The following is a 27,473-nucleotide window of genomic DNA, read 5'->3' on the forward strand; positions in this document are numbered from 1 at the left end:
AAATATGAAGTTAACTTTGGGAAGTCGCGGGCAGACTTGAAGTACTATCTGCCAGACGAAACTTATATTTTAAAGCTAGTTTTGGTGGCGGGCAAACTTGACGCGAAAATGTCTTTCCGTGTAATGTAAAGTGCACAAGACGTAATAATAAATACGAGACGTCGTATAACTATATTTGGAGAGATCGTGAATCTCCGTATTATAATTAGACAAATTCTCGGACAGATATACGAGTCGTGAAAATTCTTGAAATTTCCGTCCTCGAAATCCCAAACTCCTTACGTATCCACACAGATTGCACATTCTTCAAAATCCACTCTTTATTTCTATTTTTTTCCCTTTCCAAGATAGATTCTAAGATTCTTGTGATCCATAGTTTCTGAAACTTTTAGTTTCTTTTCTGCCAACAGTTTTATAACACATATTGTCTTCCACAATCCTGATGATATTACCAGCGAAAGAGTGCGACGGCGTTGAAAATTTTTAGGTCGAGGGAGAGAACTGCAGCGCGGAATCACCACTGCAGAGAACATAACGGGTGAGCTTAAAATGGCTCAAGGTCAGTCGGTATCGATTCCAAGACCTCGAAGGTTCACGAGGTCGGTACCGATTTGCGTCAGTACCGTTCTATAGAGGCACCATGGCCTCGACACGAAAACGTTCCAAATTCTTAAAGGATAGCTCCTGGATGCAACTGCATTACGCCCTCCCGACGCCTGCAACCGCCGATCGGCGATGTATAGCGCAAGTGCAACCAAGACGACCTACTTTTCGAAGCGACTCACGCGTCGATGCGTATGTAACTTTCGTTCCGGCTGTTATTCGCGGGGGAGGCCGCCGTGTCGACGAAGGAAAATGTGCACGATTCTCTCTTACGGTAGTTTCTACGGAGTTTCGAGTTTAATGACGACGGGAGTTTGTTTGTCGACGACGCGGATCGGGAGCTCCTATGAATAGAGAGTCGCATAACTGCCGCGTTGTCTATTCACCTTTCGAATATTCCTCGGCTTTATACATACATCGTATTCATTCAAGTTAAATTTATATCGAGTTGGAATTCTCTCTTCGCGAAATCTAAAGATCCCGCGCTCTGAAGACCTCGTCGTAATTCCAAGGACCTGATAATCCGTGTAACTATAAACTATACTGAAATGTTATTTGGGTGCGACGTCCTCGGATTCGCAGACTTTTTCACGCATTTTCGGATCTCTGAGGTGTCAAGCGCGATCTTTTCCGGTTTTAAACAATCCTGCAAGCAATGGCGATATAGCGCGTTTTCCGTTGTCTTTATATTGAAGAACAAGAATGGATTCTTGTACGTTGACCATACGAGGGATCTCGAAAGGAGGGAAGCACTCTAAGTCCTCTCCGCAGAGCGTAACTCGATATTGCATTAATGCGATATACGGAGGATTTTGATGGCGGACGAGGGCCAAGTCGGCTGCAATATTTCGTCGTTCCGGTGTCATATGGTGAGGCGCCCAGGGGTATTGCGTTTCCACCAAGGGTTAGTGGTGGATTAAAGGGGATACGTTATTAAGAAATAGTCGTGGTGTCGCTTTTCAAGAAAGACTACGCCTGACTTACGAGGGACGCGTGGCAAAGTAGGCTTGCGCGTAATTACCTTTAAAACCTGCGATTTCTCGTTTCGCGTAGCTGAATATTTCATACAAGTTGCAAGATCTTTGAAGTCCGGACTCTCTGGATCTTTGGTCTTATACAGCTTTTCATTGAAAGTATCATTAATATTAAAAAAATATATATTACAGCATCGGTTAAACAGCTTTGAAATGTCGAATTTTTTCTTCTCAAGATTTTCACGAAAATATTCCCGGATCTCCCGAGCCACGAATTTATGCGAGGCATACCTGGGGATCGCAAATCCACGTATAGGCATAAAATCGAACGTCAATATTGTGTGCTACGTGGACATCGGCCTACGTGCGGAGGGTTAATAATTCATAGCGTACGTCCCATACCTCGTATCAAAACGTGATCCATCGGCAAGTCGGCCGTATGACTACTTCATTACGACGTAATAAGCGTACAGCCGGGCCCGGTCGATGCTCTACTAAACCAGAACCAGAAACAGTGAACTCGAACGGAGTGCATGGAGTCGATACAGAGCGCGCCGGCGAACGAGCAGCGGGATGAGTTCGGGGCGTAGGACGGCATAAAGGATGAAAGGACGACTCTCCGAAACTCGGAAGCACCGCCGCCGCTGTCGTATAAGCCTCGGCCGTATTGTGTCTTTGGCGCTGGCAATGATATTGGCACTACGGCATTAGCGTATCGGGCCAACTTTGACGACCTGTATCAATGTCGGTGCTTCTCATGGAGCGGCGCTAGCTATTTACGCGACAAATTAGTTTACTTGTTCTTAGAACGAGACAGACATCGTGCCTGCCATTTGCAGCTGCCTGTACTTTACGGTCAATTAAATCGGCTTTGAATTCAGGAATATTAGATGCGCGCAAACCGAAGCTGTTTTACGAGTATTTCCTTTCAAGAAAAATCTTTAAGCAATAATTTCTTGGAACAATTGCAAGGCTTTGTTGTATGTCACAAAAATTAATTGTTAATTTACTCGACCATTTAAGAACGTAGCTATATCTCGCGAAAAATCTTTCTTTCTTGACAGAGATCCGTTTTGTGTCGTTGGTATATTTAAATTCTGCGCGGCACAGAGAGATAAATCGCGGCGTAATTACCTCATTTATGCAGCCGACCTTTGTACAGAACATGTCGCGCCAGAAACACACCCTCCTTGCAATTATACCAGCTCCAAAGTATTTTATATTGCATTAAGCCAACAGCTAAAAGTGCAACGACACGAGAGGCCAAAGAGTCCGATTTCAAAGATTCTGTGACTTCTTCACACTTTTCAGGAAGCAGGCGACGCGTCTCGCGGTTAAATTTAAATAAAGCGAGATATAATTGGAGTAGAACGACTGATCGATGACGCCCATTTCGTAGAACTGGACGATGATATATCTCGTACAGGCGCGGTCATTGATCTAATTAATGCCGTTCGCTGTACCACTAGTGCGCCGTAGCAGCGGCGCGGGCGGCGCAATCGAACGCAGGTCCGACTTAATCAACGAATGTCTGCGCGACGATGCGGATACGATGCGGCGCTAATTGGGACAACGTTTGCCAGCGATCACGCATGCTGAGAAACAGGAAATTCCCATTCCTGGTAACTTACAGATAAATAATGAAGAACAGAGGGGAACGAAAGTGGTGGCTACCGTCTACGAGACGGGATACATCTTATCCTCGTGCGAGAAACGCGCAGTTAGTCCACGCGGAAGTTTTATTATACGCGGAAGAGTAATGTCGACAGCCAACGCCGACGAGGCGGTAATAAGATATATTTTTCAACGTGCGCGCTCTCGTGCAGGTTTCGGCGGCGCCGAGTGCTAGCGATTTTATTTATGACAGGTGTCTGCTAACCCTAGCAGATACTGCCATGCACGTGCCCTCTGAGACAGTCTATATAATATAGTTTACGTATAAACGTCCATAAATCATAAATATAGGAATCGGTAGATATAAACTTTCAAAATTCACGTTCAAATTCACGAATCTATAAGCGTATTTCGTGCGTGAATGGAAGTCTATACTTTCCAAAATGTAACTCTAAGTAGATTATATCTTCGATTATATATAAACATGATTATTTTAATTTTAGATTCGTGAATCTAAAATTAATATAATTATAAATAAATAAAAAATAACTACGCTCGTATAAATTATAAATTAAATAGAAAAAACAAGTAAAATAATTATGTTTATACATAACATTCTAAATATAGAGATTAACGAATATGTGCATTCAGATATAGAAAGATCCGTGGAGATATTTTAGTTCATTAAACGAGACAAATTCAGAACTCTTAAAGATAACTCTTTTTGCTTTTGTCGTCAAGGAAAAAAAATCCTCCGAGATGGATTTTATAATTAGTTTCACCGAAAAGTACGATTACGGATATGTATTCTATGATTAATCTAAGGATTTATTTAGGACATGAAGCTTTTAGCAGTAGAAGCGTTTACATACCAGACAAGCCGGTAAATCTAGAGACCAGCTAGCTAGACAGCTGGCCGAAAGCAAAGCTGTTAGTAAAGCAAACTTCATCGGGTTGAATTAAATTAATGCGCGGCACGGCGCTGCACGACGGGAGTATACTGCAGTAACGAGCGTACCCAAAACGCAGCGATTATGTGTAAAACTTTGGGATTAAGATGTAACACTACGCTAGGGAACCCCATCTTCCTAGCCATTCTCTATTTTTTAAGGCATGAATAATTACTTGAATAACTCCGCGAGTACTACTTAACGCGAAATAGCGAGCGTTGGCGGTGTTTTGCCTCATAAGAGTTAATTTACAAGACACGATAAATTTATCAACGACGAAAATGAGTTTGTTGATAACGACGAGTGTGTAGTCGTTTTAAACGAGCCGTTCAGTCGAACGTTCGGACCTCGTGACTTTTCTCGTCATTCTCTCCGATGGTGTCGCCATTGCCGATCCCTCGCTCGTTCCTCTCTAATATCCTGGATATTAAATACCCCTGCCCAAGGAGATAACGCATCGCCCCGAAATTCCCCGGCGAAGCGAAATTCCTTGCTCGCCCAGTCGGGAAAGAGAAAGAAGTCTGAGGTTGAGGGAAAGGATTATCCTTACTTTCTTTCGCGATCCTCGTTTCTGTCACGTTCTTACCGTAATTGTAACTGTACAATGATCGAAGCAATGCATCATTAAATTGACAGATATTGAATACGAAAGGTATTGGAACGAGAATAATGATAGGGCCCTATATACTTTTACCAGACTGCGGATTTATCTAACGATTGTAGCATTTCATGGAACGAATCTTTTCCTTAACAATAAGAACCTTCTAAATTTACAAACGTTAATACTCGTAGTGGTCTGATATACCGCGTAATGCGAAGTTACGTTGAATGGCTCATGGTGCTGTCGTTATTTCTAAGAACAACTTCGCGACTTTTACAACTTCTGCGAAGCAACGGAGAACAAGTGGCGTATATCGCTAACAGGCGAAATATCGTTAATAAGATTAAATAGAGTAGATCACGCACTTAACCCAGTCTTGCACCATCTTGGAAACGTGCTGCTGACATTCTTATAGTAGCACGTGACATCCGGAAATATATATATACGTTGCGCTGCGGATCTTAATCGCATTTGGGAACAACGCGTATGACATTTTTCGTGACGTAAGTCGTCTTAAAACAGACGAGAAACCGTAAAATTTCGTAAATATATATGTAACACACACGTGTTTCGCGGAATTTTACGTAAGGCGATGCCGTGAAAATACAGTCAAATATGATCCAATTAATATCGATAAATAACGACTTGAATAATAAAATAAAGCAAAACTAAACATAAATTTTTTAATGAAACTATATGTATATAGGTTTTTAAAAAAAGCGCTTGAACGCGTCAAAATTGCTATTATAGATTCATGTGTCTATAAAATTCCAGGTCGTTGCGAATACGAAACTAATTATGAGTTTTTTTAATGAACGGAGATTGTGCACGCTATTAACGAGGATCATTAATGAAGGCGATTTCATGGGTAAAAGGCCGTGGGGAATGACGAGGGAATATGGAGCTTTGCGAAAAGAGTTTCACGCTATCTCGGTAGTGCGGTTCATCGTTTACCCCTCGCTCGGTTCCAGTGGGAACTCTCGAGTCACGTTTCCCGTTCCTGGGGGGTTAGAAATCTTCTCCCCGAGCTCTAGACACGTACGACATATAACCAACGTTTCGCCGGTTCCAACTTCGAGGACGAGTACGGGCGAAAGGGGATCATGCAAGGGCCGAGCCATAACCGGACGAGGATCCTTGTCGCGCACCGTAGAAAGGAGGCCAGGATCCCCTTTTCTACGGCAGCAAAAACCTTCCGAGACTCTTCCACTCTTCGTAACTCTGTAACCCTTCCGTCATTACGACGCATTGGGGATGCTAAACTCTTCCGGGGACGTCTGACCACATTTGTTCTTCCTTCATCGTGCAAGTTGCAGCAGGGCGCTCATCTCTTCCTTCTTCTTTACTCCCCGAATGTCTGGAGTCAAGCGTTATTTGCATTCGTCCGTCGTATTTGTTTTGACTCTCTTATTTACGTTACTCATCAACTTCCGCGTTGAGCTGTTTAAAATGTAAACTTATTTGTAGTTTTTTGTATGCTTACATTTTCCTACAGTGCAAAAAAGTGTTCCCCTTTTTCTACAATATAAAATTATTCAAAAATAAATGCAAAGAGTTGTTTAAATACGTTGCACCTTCCCGATGGAATACGATACATAGACTTCGACGAAAAAATTTTTCATTCGATTGGATGCGCGAATTTACATAGAAAATACGCGGCACGTCAACAGTACATGACGGATGTACCGCTCGACTCCGGCGAAGTGATCGTTGTTCCTTTTTGTTCCATCAGGAACATTCATTCACGAAACATTCATCGCAAAGCACTCCCAAAGTGTTTTCAAGGAAAACTATTACCTAGATACTCGACTTTCCTTTCTCAGACAAACGTGTTGTAACCTATCTCGAGAATTATAGAATATCAAGCAAATATTTTATAACAACAAAAATTTTTAAACACGGATTCGGAAAACATTTGTAAATTTTATGCACAGGTTTTTGAATTTACGAATTATTAAGCTTAGATCAAATTTGAACAAATTTTTGGTACTATAAATCTTAGGGTCAATCGATTTCATGGCATTTTTTATCCTCCAGAGGTCCCTTGCACCTAACAGATTTTCATTGCGGACATGCAATTGCGGTGGATGTCGCATTCTCGCAAAATTGCGGATCGCTTAATCTCGCAGACGTACGAGGAGCGAGGAAAGATGGAAGAGAGCGCGCCGGGCGACGTGAAATCCTATTAAGCGATCCCCAGCCTCTATCTTCATCCGACGCGTCTGATGCGACTGACGTCTCGAAACGGCCAGGAAATGGAACGGATGCATAGGAGCAACAGCGACTATGCCGTGGAAACAGAAAAGGGGCGATGGGCGAGAGCGGAAAAGGGAAGGCGTATATATAAGTGAAAGGGATCCAAAATGGAACCAACGAAAACGCCTGTCGGGGACTGAATTCCTTCATGGAATGGAGGATCATCGTTACCGGAAGCCTTCGACCGGAAATCTCGCTAGCGGCTCGGAAGGGTCTCCACCCTCTCTACTTCGCTCGCTCCCGGTGTGTTTTGGTCATTCAATTTACACTTTTCTTCAGTTTGCGCAGTTAAGGCGAGTGTGCCATAGATCGCCAGGGGAAATGTGATGTGAACGTGGATGATTAAATAAAAATTTCGAGAGGAAAGAGAGAGTAGATTTGCGTTACAATTTTTCTGAGTAAATTAAATAACATGGATGTGGAAGTTTATCTTTCAACGTTATTAAATTTTTACATCCTTTCGAAGCAGAGTATTTAGATTCTTGTATACCTAGGCGCTTTTCATACATAAATTTTCCTAGCATACCAGATGTATTTTTATAGGCGTAGACATCGTTTTTTTTTTTTTTTTTAGCGCGTCAATACTCACGCGGAGAGAAGCAAAATAGTTGAACCAGAATCCAAACATCTAGAATGCATAACATTTTAAATCCGACTCTGAGCGCGGGATTACATACATACCATAAACCTTCGGCGAGATTAACGCTTTTTCCAGGGCTACTTCGTCCGGCCGCGATTCGATTCGACAGTCGATAAGGAATATGTGTTTGCACAGCACACATCGCCGGTTTGCTGATGCTTTATGGTGTTTGCATTGATTTCCATCGATGACAGAGCCACAGTAAATATTATCAGAGGCAGCTACACCGAGGAGTGAACCGTGAATTTAGACGCTCACGGTTTATTTTCGCGGTACACGCAGACGTACGAGCTCGAGGACGGAATAATAAACCGCCTCCGTCCCTGTCTGCTCCTGGAGCGACAGGCGGAATGCACACGCCGGCGGAGATCTACTATTTATGTGTAAAAAGAAATATAATCGTACCGCACGCTGTTACTTCAGCCGTACGGTGTCTACTACGCCGAGCACTTTCGTACCCTCCGGGCAATTAACGCTTTAACCAGCAGACTAGAGTGTAAATCGCGGCAAAGATTCGCATGCTCCTCTTTTTATTTACAAATTATGTTGCGAACTGTCGGCGCGCAAACGAATAACAACGAAAATATCATTTCTCGATTAACTCGTCTTAATTTCCCTCCGGCGACCGCTCGATCCACGCAGCTCATTATGAGTTTAGCGTTAACCCTATTCACTCCAACCCCTTTTTCCGCCTTTTTAATCCTCGCATCATAACTCACGAACGAATTGACGAAATTTAATGTTCCAAAGCGCAAATTAAAGCTACTACTTTTAGCATTAATTTGCGCTTTGGAACATTAAATTTCGTCAATTCGTTCGTGAGTTATGATGCGAGGATTAGAAACTCGCGGGGACACGAAAGGGCTGGTTGGAGCGAATAGGGTTAAAATTGAAACGTTGTACATTAAACAAGATATAGTATCTTTTTTAAATTCATTCAATACCGAAAAACTGAATCTGCCGCTGATGTATCGTTTCATAATTTCAGAATCACCACGCAACATCTGTGTGAACAATTTTATCTTTATACATTTTTTTTTTATAAACATGAGGAAAATGCGGAGACACCTCCTCGACATGATATTATCTCTAAAGCTAGTCCCTCTTGAGAAAAGAAGTCATAAGTATTCAATTTCTGCTCTATCCGGAATCAGCTGGCATACGGCCACCGCGAGAACAAGCGGGTGCTCCTTTGTGCCCGACGATTCTCTAGAAAGATATTTGTCAGTCGGCGCTACCTGAACCCGAACTGCACTTGACTCTAAACCGCCGGGGAATTGACCTGCGCACGAACACGCTTCCTTTTCCAGCATATTCGCTACCCAAAGCCAAATGTCACGGCGTAACATAATCCACATAAGGCGTAGCGTGAGACATAGGCGCATATAGCACGAATGCGGAAAATATAAAAGGTGGAAAGTGTAAAATGGGAGAGATGCAGAATACAAAGCACGGACAAGGAAGATAAAAAGTAGGATTTAATACAAAAACTCTTGTGGATAAAGAAAATTCATGAGATCGGTTGGTTCTAAAATTTATGTTTTCACACATAAATCTATCCAAAAGTCTTTGAATTTAATAATTCTTTAAATTTATAAATCTATATATATGAAATTTGTCAGATAATGAAAATACGACAATGCAGCTATTTGTTTGATAATTTATAATAAGATATTTTTAAACTCTAAAGGATTTAAAAACTTGGAAATTCAAATATCTAAAAATCTAAATGCTTCAATCACAATACTCATGCGCTTTTGTGCAACAAGATAGTACTTCAGAAGGAATTCTAGATGCGCGTACAAAATAATATTTTTTCTGCTTCACGAGCACATGTCACTTCTTGCCGGACTACGATTGCACGGAGCGACGACGTAATGATAACTCGAGAGAAAAGACGGAAAGAATCCCGAGGGACGACCGGAAATAAGCACGTCGAATGTGCGCCGTCTTTTAAAATGAATGTCTCGTAGATTTTGCCGCGTGTCTCTACATTGTCCGTAGCTGTCCGCAATTTCCAAGCGGATGCGATCACAAGGGCGACCGACCCACTACGATGATCGGACGAAATCGCCACGCTTCTATTCTTATAAGTCTTTTGATAGAATTACGAAAATCGGTCTCAAAGGATTTAGATCTTTGGATTTATAGATCTAAAACATTTATTTATAGACCCGTATATATAATAAAGAAATCTTTTAGAGAACCTAAATCTTTGAATTTATAATTTTTTACAGAAATACACGGAAAGAATGGTTTTGCTGAAGTATTTAAAAATTTAGCTAGATATACAAATCTGAAAATAATTTTGCTGCACCATCAAAATAATTATGTAGAACACTCAAACTGGTGGCTAAAATATTAAAATTTTTTAAAGCATTGTCATGATACTTTAGCGACCTGCTATAATTATTTTGATGGTGCAACGAAATTATTTTTCTAGCTAAACTTTTAAATACTTCAGCAAAACCATTCTTTCCGTGATACTAATCTGAATACACAAATTCTCTCTTAATTTAATGAACTGCAATCTAACAAGAATTTTTATTATTTAAATAAAATCAAACCTGAAGAGTAAAAGAATAATAATAAAAGATACGCCCAATTTTCTAAACGTGAAATAATAAATTCATTTAGAACGAAAGGCGGATATAACAAATATTATATTAGACTATATTATATTATTTATAATATATAATACTGTAATATTTATTTGTTACCGAATACATCCGACAAATCGAAGAATGCACAATCGAACTGTTTGCAATTTTCGAACCGACACCGGAAGAGCTTTTGTATCTCCTCATTTAAGTGCATTAAGCAGGATCACCAGCGTCGGCGATTGGCCAGCTTGGCTTGTTAAACGATCGACGTAATGGACAATCGGGAATCCAATTTAATCCCAAAATGCCGAAACTCACTCTCAGCTCCGCTTACGGTAGCTGGCTTACTTAATTGCTGGCTTTTCTCCTTCAGTAGACTCTTTTGTATCCCTGATAATTTCCTTCGAACATCGCTTATTCCCGTTTCTCGTCATGAACGCGTTCAATCGTTTCGTGTATAGAAAAGTGATCGCGCCGTCTATTATCCTTTCAGTGCGATTAATCCGAATAGTCGTGTCTCTTTGTCAGAATAACGCGAATCGTGCCGTATTTCACTGTGGTATACGGCACTCCACAGCGCGATATTTCCACGCACGTTGGTCGTGACAAATAATAGCACTTTGGGGCACTTAACGGGTGGAAAAATAAAAAAGTCCCTCAATCGCACTCGCGCAAGTACACTTAATAATTCCATCGCGCACGACGCGGTTTGAGTTATCAATATTCCCTCTATTTCCGATATATATATAAAATTCGGATGTGTATATAATTCAGATTTGTCATATATGTAATATATATATATAAAACACGTACTACGTTTTTTGCTTTTGTTTTCCATGCAATTACCGAGGAATTATATCATAATAGAGATATGCGCTAATTTTTATTTGATCCCTTTACGAGCACTCTTCAATACGTTCAATGAGAAGAGCGCTGTAAATTCTGCGCACCACGAAGTTGCACGTGCCGTTTTTTTTTCTTTTTTTATCAAACGAGGTTGTTGCCCTGCCGGTTTCGGAAGAGGTTAACGACCAGAGGGTTAATGAGTTTACATTAATGAGTGTGATCCGCATTAAGCAGCGCGAGCATGTGCTTCGTTTATTCTACCAGGCGTTTTTATGTCTCATGTTCTAGAAGTATTATAACGATCGCTCCTTCTTTTTGATACTGTTGAGTTTCTCATTATTTTCTAGCGCGAGTATTTCACTCATTCGAGTAATGGAAAATATTATCTCCTTTCTATGTTTCGCGATATGAATCTCATATCTTGTTATACATTATTTTGCATTTTTATGTCGATTAATTGTATCGAGCAATAAAATTCTGATATCTTAATAAATGTCAGTTTTATTCATATAAAGAAGTATCCAAATATATAAATAAATTATTTTATTTTAGAAATTTAATATCTCTGGTCGAAGTTTAAATTCCTCTCTGTTTATCTTTTTTCTTTCTCGTTTCTCGATTTCTCAGACCTCAGAATTTTATTCCTATTTTCCTGTCTTGTCGGTTTTTGTGACAGAGGAAACTGTACAAGCTGATTAATTCAGTTCAATCGCTACGAGTCGTATGTTAATATCATGCCAAGAAAGTCTGCTGGTTAACATATAAATCGTCGTTTTTTTTGAACAAACAGAAACGCGGGCGCCCTGGCGCCCTGACGAACGTCGAGCACACGCACGCGATCACACGTGGGTTTTTCTTGAGCGCAGAATGTCGCGTATCGATCACCCCCTGGTCTCCGTGATGTCTCACATGACAATATGTCGCGTGACAGTGATCAAGGGTTAACGGAGAAGAGGGCGGAGGATACAAATATATCGGGCTATAAATTGTGGCTCATTCCGGCGTCGGCCATTATTTACAATCCTCCATATCGAATTACTTTTCCGAGCATTATTTATGGCGATCCGAACTTATACGAGGTTTTTCGAGCTTTGCTTTTGTTCGAGTCTGTGCATCGAACGCGAGATGGGTGATCGATGCCAAGTACACGGCATTGTTATACGAGATTGTTACACGAGAAAAATTCGCGAGGAAACTTCGCACCCGCGCTCCTCACGGTAACGACTGAACTATCGCAGATAACACAAAAGTTGGGCGTGAATCGGAAATTCTTGGAATATGATATCTTTCCTTCTTTGAATCTTTAGGATCTGCAGGAAATTCCCATATTTAATCCGTCTTCAATTCTTAATGAGCGAAAAAATGCATCTTTCACATTTGAGACACCTGCTACAGTCGAGCGAGCCTAATACAAGTACGCATTTTTGTTTTACATCAAAAATGATTGCAACCATTTTGCAGCAATAATAGTCGACGGTTCACGGTTGGATTGAAATTTCAAACCGATTACTTACAGTTCAGTAGTAAAAGCTCGCCACGATCGTGCCACGAATGCATGCTTGCGAGCGCTGGCGCATACCCTGCGCCAAAATGATTAATGACAATTACGCACGATATAGACGCCGTTGAGACGATACGCATCGCCGTGAATCAACATTCCGTTGTAATACATCGGAAAATTAATGCTGCGCCGCGACTCGGTGGAGAAAAAGAATACCGCGGAAACGTGCATCACGGGCAGAAGCGTGCCGCCATTTACTATGGAAATGTATTCCGCGGCCGTACAGTAGATCGTCAGTAATTCTGCAGGAGGTGCTTGATAAGTAAACGAAATTATTTTTGCGCTTAAACATTAATCAAAGATGCATCCGCCTGGCAATAATTTCTATTTCCCTATATTTACATTTAAAAAAGATACGCAGTACGTCCTGAGAGTCGCAAATTTTATGTGAATCATGCATAACGCGACCAAGCCACGTTATAAGAATACAAAGATGACAAGAATGTAATTTACGTTGTAGAGCCAGTACAAATTAAGTGAACTTGCTAAATTGAACTTACGAGAGATAAAAGCAGTCAATATTTGATCATCTTTAAATGTATAGTGACATAGTTAATCGGGATTTTAATTATCATGAAAGCTAGGAGATACACATGTAAAAAAAGATATTTCACTAACGAATGCATGATCGATAGAAAATGCGCGACTTGTGGAACAGTATAATACATATAACTTTTAGAGGTGAAAGTGTTTCATGTTTTTCGTAAAATTCAACTACGCATGAATGCGGTTACGACTATAGGTCGTTTTCTATCGACTTTGCCTATCGAAAATCCCTAACCGAATCTGTTTACTTTGCCATCGTACTTTTACAGCCTCCGGCTTCAATTGCGACTAGCTTTTTTTTTTTTGGCACTTTAATATTCGATACTTCGTGGTTTTACGTAAAACGAACGCTATCGCTCGTACTATCGTTATCGAGCGCGGCATTTCTCATAAAAAAAAGAGATACGCGTAGCTTTCGGCGTGATATCTGATACCGCATGGCGCGAGATTGGATTTAATGTGTATTTTTTCGCGTTTTAGTAAAAAAAAAATAGGGTGTCCCTCCTCGTTCTCCGACATTCGAGAGGACGACGTCGAACGGATTTTTCTCGACAGCTGTTTTCTGTGCCATCGAAATTCTACTGTATCGATCACGAGGCGAGGTTGCAAAATTTCCCCGAGGTCTCGTTTTTTTTCCATCTTTTTTTTTTTAATCGCCGCCGCACGCTTTGTGCTACGAAAATTTGATATTGCACAACGGTCGATGGGCGCGCGTACCCGCCTTTGTCAGTTAACGTACCCGGTTGCCTATTGAAATCGTCACTGTTTTAATTAAAACAATAACGCGCATCGTTCGTCTTTACACGCGTGAAGCTTCTTCATAAATTTCGAATTTATTGTGAGAAAACCTTATTTGTATTTCTGTACTTTGACATATGCTAAAGAAATTCAGAAAAAAAAGAAGAGAGAGAAAGAATTCAATAATATCCGGAGAAGAATGAAGGGAAAATGTAATCCTTCGGCAATTAATGTAGTATTCGAGCAGAGAAAAGAGAAACTCCATATAGTCGTGGGCTAGCTTCCTCATTTTTTTACGTTACATGTGCAGAAGGGGAGAAAGACTTGTACTTTTCCTCGTGCAACTATCTCGGACAAGGTCTTTAATTAACTCCGTTCTGTCCGGGTCAATTGCCTTCCATAAAGAAAAGAGAAACGACGCGCGTTTTTGTGAGAGCGCAAAAATTCGGCTCGATGACGATTGACGATATGAAATTATTTAACGAGAATCGCCTTTATTTCAATTATATTTATATAATTTATACGCAGCAAAAAATGAAGAGAAAAAGGAAAGAGGCAAATTTGTTGAATACAAATTACGTTATATTATGCAACCGTACTGTATTTCGATATTGTGTTATACTCTAAATTGCATTATGTTATATTATAATATTATACTAATCCACTTTTTAATCTCTGTATTAATTTCATAAAAACTCGTACGGCTGTACGTTTGTTTCGTTAATAATGTAATCGCGTGAAATGCTTTGCGCCACTTTTACATAATTCATAATAAAATAAAATAATTAAATTGTTAAACTTTATAAATACTGTTTTAAACGTGATTTGCCCAGCTAATTTCAAAGCACGCGGCTTCAAAATTAGTTGCTAAACGCAACTTAAAAGATATTCGATCGCCACGAGTTACAAACGCAAATGTATCGCGTGACTTTTCAGTCATCCCATAGCTCCTGGTACGCCAAAAGAATTATAGGCGCTTTAATAGCGACGACTACACAAAGGCCGCCGTCCGTTTTTCTTATCCACGGGGAGTTTAGGAGAGAAAGTCTCGTAACGAGTTCCGCGGCGGCGGTCGATGCGTTTAATTAACGCGAAACTCGCGTGAAATAGATTCAACTTCGCGGCTCGTTTGCAGCCCATTCTTTGCCGGTTATTCGAATCTGACATCGATATTTTATGGCGTTTGAAGTGAATACCCCGTTTCGTGATATTTCAAAAGAAACGTATTAGAGATATATTCGCGGGGAATTAAATAAAATACGTATTGTCCGAGAACTATGGCCGGCCTTTAGGTGTGCACGCGATTTTTACAACGCCCTATATGCAGATTCGATCAATGCGGGTAAATGCACTCCGAACCAGGCAGGAGATAGATCGTCCAGCTATCATGGCATACTTAAGTCTAGACTAAATAATTCAGAAATCATTACTTCCTATCGCACGCACGTCCAACCCTCACTATTTCGTTGCGTATCGCGTGCGACACAACGGGTGTCCCGACAGCGAAATACGATTTAATTGTCGGTTTTTTATCATCATATTTAAGTTGCACGTTACATACTTTTTTATCATTAAACATAAACTTTTTGGCCTAATTTTCCATCATTAAAATCCTTCTTGTTATTCAGTCAATTTTTCGTGTCAACATGAAGCTTATACACGTTCCATGTTAACTTAAATAAATTATTTACATTCACAAATTTTTTATTGCCTCTTCCGCTTCAGAGATTGTAAAACATTTTCCTGTATCACTTCCGGGCGCCGCTCGAAATTACATCGGCATTTCTCGCTGACGTACACATGTCTTCTCGTGAACGAAAAATTGCGCGTCTCGTAAGTTTAATTGGCGGGAACGAACTGTGAACTATGCATAGGGGCATCGCTGTACGACGTTGTGTGGAGCGTTAGCGAAGTGTGGGTGAGGATGAGACATGATTACCTCCTCAATTACCACTCAATGCTGTCCTCTCCACATAATTCATAACGTTACGTACACTATGGGTGAAATTCACTCGTATGTACTCTCGGCAACCGCAGAGTCGAAATTCCGCCGACGTCGAACTCGGAATTTATGCGATTCTACGAAGGGAAATCGGTGGTAGAGACAACGTTCGTGAATTATTTCTGCCACGCGCGTTTCGCCAGAGTTTCCTCCTTCGGTAAAAATAATTCGGTATGCGGAGTCTCTTCTTTCGCGAATTATTAAATATATGTAGAATAATTAAAGTCCGAATCTTTTTCAAATCTAAATTTTCCGGGGATTCTGAGACGTTTCAACTGCAAGTGAAAATCGGAAACTCTAACAAACACATTTAACCACGCGCATGAATTAAAATATCGTGACTGAAAATTTTGCAACTCTATAAGAAAGCTAAAATCATTAAAACTATATCGCGTATTGAGACAGACTTGAATGGAAACTCTTATGTAACTAAACGACAACCATGACTAACTTGCGACCGTGAAATATGCATTTTCCTCTTCGCTTACTCGCATATGCCGAGCGTACAACGAGCGACCTTACGTTCTCTCACGATGACTCCGTCCCGCGGCATTCGTCGGAGGATTGCTTAAGTGCTATAATTAGTCGAACGTACGAAGTGCGCCATTAAGCGACGTGGTGAGCAGAAAAGTCCGTTAGAAACGGTCGTCGACCATAAAACCCCCTACCGCTAGGGTGTGGACAACGATTTTCGCAAACCGTCGCATTCTTAATGGCGCCATCGCCAACGACCGCTTCGACTGCGTTTGAAAGTCAGGACGAGACCTGAACGTTCTAATTCCTCGTCGCTATTAACATTTTCTCGAGAGGCTCTTATTTGAGAGATGGTGAACAGCGAAGTAATAAAGACGAGTAACCATCGAGCCATGAATAGTGGACAATGTTATTTCGAATAATATCCTACGACAATATAAACACAGAATATCGTGCAAGTGACAGGTTATTTTCGCGGATATTATTTCATAAATATTATTTCAAAACGTGATACGCTTGCGACGATACTCGAATAGAATAGTGACGCACCACTTGTTTTTACTCAGATTACTAATATCAATTAAATGTATATTCGTACATTATATGTACATGTATAATATAATCACGGAAAAGATATGCAAATCGCTGCAAGTACGTTTGCCTTTAAATAAACCTTTAGGAAATGAACGTTCAAAGGAATAATTAAAATTCAACGCCGCATAAGATCGGAACGCAACTGTTCACGAATAACTGATGTTTAAAAAGCCAAGTTGCAAGTATAATCGTAGCATCATAGAATCTCAGGAGGATCATCAGCGTGACCGCATCTCCGGTGAAAATTACGTGACGAGACTTTCGACACGCGTGACGCGCGGAGCACTTAACTTTTGCGTATACAAAGACGCAAAGACGCTTTCTTGTATTTTCGAGAGAGAAAGGAAAAGAGCACGGATGTAAGGATTTGCAAAACTGTATTTTTGAATTTTTAAAATTCTTGGACTTTTAAAACTTTAAATATTTATTAGATATTGAATTTTTGAACTTTTAACTCTTTGATAATTGTTTATTTTATCTTTTAGGATATTGGAAAACCTAAATTATCGGATCTTCAGTCTGAAATAAATTTTTGTATTTCTAGTCTTTGACCTTTTGCGTTCCACGATCTTCAGACGTTTAGATTACGTTCTCTAGTCTCAAGATGCTCGGTCTACCGTCTACCCCTTTCAAACAGTCCGTAACGTCTTGTCAAGCGGAACGGCGTTCTAGTATATAACGAGAGGAATCCTTCCGGGACCTTAATTTAAAAAAAGTCTAGACAGACGCCTGATGCCCCTCCGGAGGGTCAAATCCGGCTCCGTTCAAACCGCGTTTCTGCAGCCCAGCGCGATTCCTTCTCTTTGCTACTTTTGTGCATCATCGTGTACCAGCGTAATTTATATACCGCGCTCGTCTCGCGGAGCCGGTAACGAGTACGAGTACCACGCTCGAAAACCAAAGCAAATATTTTTCCGAAGGAAATCCCCGTGATTCGCGCTCGCTAGACGGTCTACTCGCTCGTGTGCCTCCCAGGCAAAGAAGGGAGAATCGAATCATCGAACACGATGATTCTCGCGAAGGTGAACGAACACTGTAGAATTCGCTGCAGTGTGTGGTCTTTCTCCCCATCTCCTCCTCCTCACTCTCTCTTTTCGACGGTTCGTTCTCTCTTTCTCTCAAACTCCGACCGGATATTTTTAACAAGCGGTTCGTGCCGAGACGAAACAATGTGCATCCCGCTCTGTGTACGCCGGGCGTCTGTATGCGCGCGAACGATAACGTGCATCGTGGCGAAGAACACGCTTTCCCACGGAGAGCCCATCGTGGCAGGGAAGAAACACGTTTTTCCCCGGACCACACTACAGAATTCTCTTATAGTTTTAGAACTTCGCATTCGACGATTCGCGTTTCCCCGGCCATCCCAACCCACGTCGCGTCCAAGAAGATCGTCGACTCGCGGCGCGAGATTCTTTTCATTTAATTCCCTCGAGTCATTCTCTCGAACTTCTCTTTTTTTTCCTCACTCCGGATTCACCGGAAATATGGAAACAGCGCGCGACGCGCGACGTAGCGACGCCTACGTCGGTATGCTGAATTCCGCGTGCGAAATAAAAGCGACGCGACGATAACGGCGGCGACGGCGCGACAAAAATTGTCCGGGAAACCCGACGGTGGAAGCTGGTGGAAGCGCCCCCCAAAGCCGATCTATCGCTCCGCTGCGTCGGGATTCCGATGCATCCGGGATCTGGATGCAGCTGCGAGAGACGCAGGAAAGGAAGAGCAAGAGAGAGAAAGAAAGAAGCTAAAAAGAGAGCAAGGGGGCCGTAAACGCGGTCGCGCTTCGACGGAATCCACCGGCGGGATTGGAGCGATAGCGGGCGGGCGCGCCGTTTCTCGAAAACCGGAACAATACGTCGTGTAGACGCCTCCGGGGGCAGCGAGGAGAAGAAGCCAGGGGTGGCGTGTGTTACGTCGTAAAATATGGAACCCCATAAAGACCAGAATCGTGTGCCGCGTCGGCGAAAAGACGCCGGCGACGATCGTGACTCCGGAAATTTCCTCTGTCGTCCTTGTGCTCCGCGTTTCTCTCTTTCTCCGATTCGCACACGATTCGCGACTGCTCTCTCTCTCTCTCTCTCTCTCTCTCTCTCTCTCTCTCTTTTACAATTCCGAGATCTTTGATCTCCGAAATAGATATTTTATTCTATTCGCGTAAAGCCGGCCTAACCCGATCGAATTTAACGCGCGCGTTTCAAGCTATGAATTTATTTATTATATCCTTTCACAGTCGATAAACGTATTAAATGCGATACGAGCGATGACGCGAACGTCATCGCAAATCGTTCTAAACGAATAGCCTCTGGCTGTTGCCAGAGAGCGAGGCTTTGAGCAGCGAACCGATGCGGCAAGCACGCGCGACATTCGATCACGCAAAGTGCGGAAGTGTACCCCGTCGATTCGAGTTGAAAGCGTCGGTGACCAAGTTTCCGCGTGTAAATCCTTTCGCACTTCGGGACCGACCGACTCTCATTTCGTCTCAATTTCCAACAAGAATCGAACTTGAGCCGCCGAAATTCCTGGGATATCTGACCAATTTTCGACAATCGCCGCGGGCTAAAGGACACGCCGTCCTTTCCGGCACGGAATCGCGCCCGGGCGGTGCACACAGAGAGCGGTCAGACGCATTGGCAGTTTAAGATAGTTAGGCTGCCACGTTGAAAGTAGCGGTAGTTTGAGATAGTTAGCGACCACGATGAATTTCCGCGCCGAGCCAATGGCTATATAGACGTACATGGGAACGACAGTCCTCGGAGAGGAAAAGTTAGGCATGCTTCAGACATTTTGAGACAATCTGTGATTTATCAGGCATTCAATCACGATAGACGCATAACGCATAATATAAACTTAAAAAAAATGAACGAATAAATCAACATCAATACTCATTAATGCGTTACGATTAGCCAAAGTTTCGTGATTTTCAAATAAAAGTCAAGAAATAAGAAACCGGAGAATGTTCAAAATCACAAATCCGAAAATTGCGCAAACGACCGGAGAAGCAATTAATTGATCGTGATTAGCGATCCATTCGCATCGACTAGATGCACCGAATGGCTTACTAAGTCATCGATCTAATCGCAAAAGCCACTTTCAACGTAATCCGTGCGCTAGCAACAGAAACCTGCATCCTGCATAATTGAATGCGATACATCACACGAGGGCGATGTAATGCGTGGGCGGCGGTGCCGAAACATCGTTGCGGATATACTTGGGTAATAATCTATCGCCCGTATAGATCGGCATGTCATGCGAGCTGTTTTCGCGATTATCTAGGGACACTCAGTTGCCTGAAGGCGACAAGAAACCTGCACCGCGTGTAATTGAATTTGATACAATGCGGCCTACGCTGGCCCGACTCGGGGCTGTCTTGCTCTCGCGCGCGCCATACACTACCGCGGATTAATTTCTCGTCCGTTAATGAGAATTGATCGCTCGTATATCCGCCGTTACTATATCCGACTTTTCCGATATCAAGAAGACATGACCAGACTGCTCGAAATGTCATGCGATGGAAATAATGTAGATCTACATATCTCGAGATATAATCGTCATTTACATATATGCATCGTATATCGTAACATGTAATGATCAAATTATCAATATTATTAAATTATGGGATATTAAATATAAATTAGCAAACATTATCGCAATTATATTAACCATTAATTGGATATTTAAGAAATTAATAAACGACTTTATTTCATCTAGAAAATTCAACGAGGAGCAAAATATTTCTCTTTTGCTCTTTCTCCTCTTTTTAAGGATCAGCACATCTGAATGTATTCGAGTTAAATATTCCACATTTCAGAATTTTCCAACGCTCCTGCGTAATATTTTTAAATGTTGCTCTGCATAATTTATTCAGCTCGCCGACTGCGAGCGCGAGTACGTGCATCAGTTGCACGGCAAACTACCGGTTCTATCAGTATGTCATGCGAACTGTTTTCGAGGCTATCTGAAGTCATGCTGGTCGCGAATACAGATTTGCATCAAGCGTAATTGGATCCTATACACCGTTGCTTGCTAAGGCCAACAAGCTACTGGTGCTAGTGTCCGCAAACACGACCCAATCGAGCTATCACCACGACCTTCGGCGTGCACTTAGATCGATACATATTACTACGTCCCACCTATTCGATCGCGAAGACCTAGATACGATTATATCCGTGAGAAAGATTTATGGCTAGATTCCGCCTTAGTGCATGGAAACAAAAAGATAAAACTGTGAAATTCTAACAAAATCGAAAGATGAAATATAAATTTGCGAATTGGCATAATGCTGAGAAAAAGATCCTTGACCTCGTAAAAATTCATTTCCAAGCAGGATCATTAATAATTAGTGAAATACTGATACAAACGTACCAGTATTCGGAATGTAAACGAGGAATCGGTTCGCGGGACTGAATAATGAAGATTCAGAGAAGCATCTCATTGAAAGAGGAATCGAACGCAAATTACGTGAAAAATGAACCCCCTGCCCTATTACCTATGGATCTCTGCCCTATTATCCATAAATGCGGTGCTCTTCGCGAGCAAGTAGCTCGCCGGGTCAAGTATTTGACAAGCAACAACCATTACGAGCAAAGATTATCAGTAAATATTTTCGCGACCGAGTCAGCTCGCTGAGGCGCTGCCCGGTTTCTATTAGCTGCCGTTTCTCGGTTCATCGGCTCGCTGAAATTGGAAATGGTCGTCGATGGTATCAACCAGCTCTCTTAATTCTCGGGTCTTCCCTCGCTGGCGAAGGAGGAACGAAACCGGTTATTTGCAACCTTCGTTCGACCGTGGCGAAGGTACATATTCGCGCAGCGCGTCGATTTCCGATGATTTCCACGACGAGGCAGCGGTCCGATTACATGATTCACGGAAGCTAAGTATCTTGCAGCAGGGTGAAGGCAATATGAATCCGGTATTTCTTTCCCCTCCCCCGTTCTTTTATTCCCGATACGTCTTTTTCCGTTCTCTCTCGCCGCGAATTACGGAATTCTCTCCGGGGGAGCTCTTTCATTTTTGCAGACTTTTGACTAAACTTGAAAGATTCTTCCATTCTTCGTATTTCTCAGATCTACGAACCGCGGCATGCTAATATCGAAACTACGAAACTGACATTCTGCTACTATGTTATCGATTTAACAGAGAGAAGACGCCGGTATTCCATATATAGCAATTTGTTCGAATTACTGTCAACCATTTGTAATAGTATACGACTGACTTTCGCTTTCAAAAGAATTATCGGTGTAACTGAGAGAACGGCGAACGCTACGTGCTGGGTTATAAATACAAGGGTATTATGACGCTGCGTTGACCTGGAAATCGTAAAATTTTATTTCGGCGCCGGGCGCGCCAAACCGTACGTCTATGCTTGGTAAAAAAGTGGCCGTGTCGATCGACCGACTAAATAAAGTCCGCGAAAATGGGCCTCGATATCTCCGTGTTTGGGAATAGTTTGTCGAATCGATTGGAACTAAAACTAACCCCCCCGGCGAGAACCGTCCGGGCGATTTTTGTCGCAGCAACAAGTTGCCGGGCGGAATCGTTCGCCCCGTCGTCGTTGCGCCGGGGAGAGAGAAGCAAGAAACGCATTATTGTAATGTCGTCGACGGGACGAGCGCCAGCTTTCATTCAATACTGACATCGGAAAGTCTGTACGCGAGCTAATGTCCCCTGTGAACAATTTTTTCGTATATAACGCTATGCATAGAGAAGCGCAACATAAAATCAATCGATCCGCGAGACTCGCAAGAAATTTGCGTCGCTTCAAGTATTCGATTTTCCTTGAAAAGTCTAATTTTTTAAATCATCAGATAATTAATTTAGAAAGACTTCTTTTTATAAACCATCACTTTTTCTAAATATATCCAAAAAGAATATTCACGTTTTTCATTGTGTATTATCGAAATTTCCTGACAGAAATATTACACAATGTATATTGATAGTCTGAATATAGCACTTAATATCTCTCATTGAGAATATTCCTTTAAATAGATGTAGGATATGCGGGTAACCCGGCTACTGTCTGCAACGCGCTGCATGCGACGCGACAAATACAATTGACCGAGCGGAATACGAGCCGATCGGAACCGTCGACAACAACGTTATTCGCGCGCCGGTTCCGATAACAATCTCAGCGAGTCTTCGTTAAACGAGGCCGGGTTATTCAGCCACCAAAGGCGAACGAACGAACGAACGACGTCGCTTCTCGGCGCCGGCGGCTCTCACGCTCGGTTTCTTCCGCGTGGTTTCTTCAAGCCGCAGCCTTGCTCGCCCCTTTCACTCTTTTTTTCGTGCAATATTCACGCTAAGTCCCGTACAACTCCATTCATATCGGCGCCGTGCGACGCGACGACGGCAGCAGGTGTTGCTGGCGCGGCAGATATAAATACGGATCGCACGCTCGTAGGTATTACGCTCAAGGGCTCTTAACCTATGGATTATGACCCACACTCGTGGGTCGACAAGATCTTTTAATAGAGTGGAATTTCCTCCTACGCACCGGCCGTCGTGATTCAGCACGTCGGCGTAATGAAAAATGCTGATCCGACCGACTCGCCTCGTAAAGCTAATCCCGCCACTCACTCTCCCGAGTTCAATCCAAATCGAAAAAGAACTATGGATCACCGATCAAAGACACCTAAGGAGATAAGAATAGATAGTCAATATCCAATAATATTGAAACGCAATCAGAAAGTCCTAAGGTCTAAGAGAATGCAATTTTTATGCTTTTGATGTGTTAAATTGCTGACTTAGGAATTATCTAATATCTACTAAATCTACTATATTATTTAATCTATGGCGATTTTAAGTAACTGAAAACGTCTATCTCCGCGCGCTTCGCCGCCGAACGGTTTAATCGACTAGAACGTGCTGATTGGACATCGTAATCGCGAAGATGTTCAAGATTTATTCGCGGCTAGGCAGAAAAAGGCCAAGAACCTCTGGAAACTGGTAGACAAAGGAGCACCTCGAAGCTCTGTCTAACTGAAATCACGTCATTGACCGGAGAGAGAGAGAGAGAGGAGTCGTGTTGCCACTTCTGCCATGACGCACGTTGCATGCACGCGTGTGCATGCGTATACCTCCCACGCGTGTGCGTGAGAGTGCTTCGTGGCGTAGACGTCGCGCCGGACTGCATGGTTCCCTCGCCTAAGCGGGGGCGAAGTAATGAGAAAGAGCCGGCATGTGGATGGAAGATATACCACGTGTAAGCTAACTCCGCATCGTATATTTACAACCTTCTCTAAAAAAGAACGCCATCAGCTAAACGAGGGCTCTCACGTATTGTGAGAGCAATTTTTAACGTTAAATTAATTTCCATTTCGACGAAATAACTTGTGACTCATCTCGTGCAGGAGAGATGAGGAAATAAACAGCCATACAAACGTTCATCGATGGTTGATTCTAATGATTCATATCGCGATGATTCACATGCAGAGATCAATCCGCCGCGCCGCAGCGGAAACTATTTGGCCGCGCAGCTCCGCGTTTATAATCGAATTACGAGCGAATGTAACGAGGATAATGCGCCTCTTCTTATTTTGCGTGGATCGTTAAATCGTAACGGCTTTCCGCACCGTCATGACGTTTACGACTAAATTTACGCGACGTTATTGGATTATCGTGTTAATTAATGACACTGTAAAAAATGCGCGGTGCAGCGACGCTGACATTCGCTCCGGTAATTCTCTTTTACTCGCTCCATTATCCGCGATTTATTAAGTATTCGAACGTTATTTAACGTTGTCGCGCCATCAAATTTTTACCCGCGTTTACGCCGATGCCGATAATCAAAATCCGAAGCACCTGTCGAAAGATCGTGCGACACTTCCATTCTTTACCGTGCGAAAATTTATCGTAATTTATCGTAAGAGAGATTCGTGGGGAGATGAATGGCGACGCAACTTACGCGATCGCCATGAATTTCGGATAAGGATGGGAAAAAAATGCAGGCTAATGAGAGTTAGGCGCCCGTTTCGCAACTTTCCTTTCGCGCAATTTAATTACGGCCACGTGGAAGAAGTTAATGAAGTAAATAACCGCCGGTTTCATACATTATTCAACCGAGTTAGAAACATCTCGCACGCCCGATTTACAAACTTTTCTGCCCTTCTCCGCTCCCCCCGTCATCCGTTCCTGCGCCCTCCTGTTCCCACCCGGAAAAGTTCTCACGACTGCATACATCGTTAAACCCGGCGATCGGTTTACCACCTGGGCGAAATGCACCGACCACCTACGCAAATTACTCCGAAATTTCGAGCGCGCAGAAAGAAAACGCGCGGAGCGAAGCTCCATTCGGAATTCTCAAACTTTCGATTATCCGCGAGAGTATTTACATAATTGTTCAAGATGAGATCAGATTCAAACCCTTATAATTTTTCTTGCGTTTCTTCGTCTTTTCAAGATTTTAAATCTTTCCGTCATTTTTCGTTTCTCAAATCATCTGTGTTTTTAATTTACTGTTACTCAATTTACTGTCACTGAATTTTCTCAATTTATTGCTACAGTCATAATACTCGACGATTAATTGCTTCCAAAATCAACGATAAATAAGAGTTAAACACATGAAACAACAACAAGCAGATTCAGCCACTTCGATACGAAAAATTGGATTTGCAGTCATCGCTGATCTCATGTTGGATATGGAAGGATTAAATGACGTTGAAATGAACAAGTATCGCTGAGTGGGCAGCTCCACCGATCATGTCGAACCGTGAATCTGATGCGGAAAAAAATCGAGCGACGTGACGTATGACAGAAGTGTCACTCCAAAACATAATCGATTTTCTGCAGCTCTCTAAAAAAAATTGTGCGCGCGACAGTTCTAAATAATGGAATTGGCGCAAAATTCCGAAAATATAGAAAAATTAAGTTACAAAAAAGTAAAAAGCAGATCTAATTACGTTCGGTTTTCATCATTTCAATATTCACATTTGCTATTTTAGTAGTAAAATAATTTAAATGACACACATATGTATCTTTTTTTTAATTTTTTGAAAGCTTCTTGTTGCTCGCATCGATATTTTATTCATCGTTAAAATTAAAATTTGATATATGCAGAGAGAACGTCGAAAAAAATATATCACTATCTGACATTTCGACATTTTTTGATGATTTTGACGGTAACATTTGTGCGAACACGCTTTTTATCTCGTTAGAAAAATCATTCGCCCCATTGTAACTGAATATCGATCGCGTTAATTTAATACAATGACTCGCGCGAATACTTCTTGCTTTTGTCACGTTCATAGCCACGTTCATTTACTGAATATTTCCCGATAGAAATAACACGCAGGACGGAAAGAAAAGCGTAAAAGGACGCCGAGTGAGAAAATCACCAAGGCGATCGAGGTGATTGCAAACGATTCTCTCATGGAAAAGACAATTCTTAATGACAGGCAATCGGCTGCGTTTCACGATGCCACGGAACACGTTGCACAATCATCGCGCGGCTGCATGCGACGAGCTCTCTGCATTGAAATTTTCTGCCGCATTCAGTATTATTGTACCAGCACACGTTCGTTATTCATTTAAACGCGACTCTCGCGCGCACGGTCGCTCCAGCGCAGCGTAACGGTTCAAGGACACGCGGGTAGGTAGTCGTGGCGCATATCCGCGACGTTATACGTCGCGCCGCGCCGGCTGAATCAATGGCATTTGGGGAACGCGCAATTTAATATATATATATGGCGAAGACGTTTTCTTACCTGGGACAAGTCGGAGTCGTCGCGTATCTTGGCGTCCATGGTCACCTGGCTAGCGTGGATCCTCGCGACGGCGAGCGCCGCGGCGAACAGGAATGCCAGCATCGTCCCTCGCAGCCGGGCGCAGCTCCCTCGGGATATAGGCACACGGGACAATTTCACCAAATTCACTCGCGAATAACAACCGTTCACCACGCGCCACGCGGACGATCTCCCCGGATGATCTGCGCCGGACGATCGATTCACCGATAGATCATCGAGAGTACACAAGGCGAGAGAGAGGGAGAGAGAGAGAGTCAACTTCGCGCCACTGAAACGCGTTCGCGAGGCCGCTCCGGAAACGTCGCAGGCCGGAAGTTCTCCACGGACGGACACCGTAATCGGGACAGATAAATTTATTTATTCACGCACGAGGACGATTAACGCGAGTGTCGATTTGATGAGCGAGCGCGAAGAGATCGCGCGATCCGTCTCTCCTTCACTTTTCCCTCCTCGATCTTTTTCCTTCTCGCACTCTTTCCGCTCGACGTGTCAACGATACGGAGGATAGCGCGGTACTGCGCCCTCTCCATGCCTAGACCCCTCTTACACCCCACCACCCGCAACGAGTCTTCGGCATGGCCTGCCCGCAGCCGAGTTACCCCCACCACTGTTACGCACCCCTCCCGCGCGTGCGACCGCCGAGAACACGTGACGTCACCCGCCTTTTCCTATGCCGCGATCGCGCCGCGCCGCGCCGCGCGCTCGTTGATCATGACACTTTAATTCGACCT

At 42.7% G+C, this 27,473-nt stretch overlaps 1 protein-coding gene across 7 annotated transcripts in view; it reads right to left on the reverse strand.

Moving 5' to 3' along the window:
- The window catches only part of LOC112457842 (fasciclin-1), a 222,842-nt gene extending 195,572 nt beyond the window's left edge, over positions 1-27,270 (reverse strand). For 4 of the 7 annotated variants that reach the window (XM_025021135.1, XM_025021133.1, XM_025021132.1 and 1 more), the window contains exon 1: positions 26,704-27,270. In XM_025021135.1, the coding sequence (XP_024876903.1) occupies positions 26,704-26,805 (102 nt within the window). In that variant the 5' untranslated portion in view covers positions 26,806-27,270. The remainder of the gene's footprint in view (positions 1-26,703) is intronic. The other 3 variants (XM_025021138.1, XM_025021136.1, XM_025021137.1) reach the window with 1 other exon arrangement.
- Between the last annotated feature and the right edge of the window lie 203 nt (positions 27,271-27,473).

This window comes from Temnothorax curvispinosus, unplaced genomic scaffold, assembly GCF_003070985.1.
Source record: "Temnothorax curvispinosus isolate PA1 unplaced genomic scaffold, ASM307098v1 QBEX01008353.1, whole genome shotgun sequence".
Lineage (NCBI taxonomy): Eukaryota > Metazoa > Arthropoda > Insecta > Hymenoptera > Formicidae > Temnothorax > Temnothorax curvispinosus.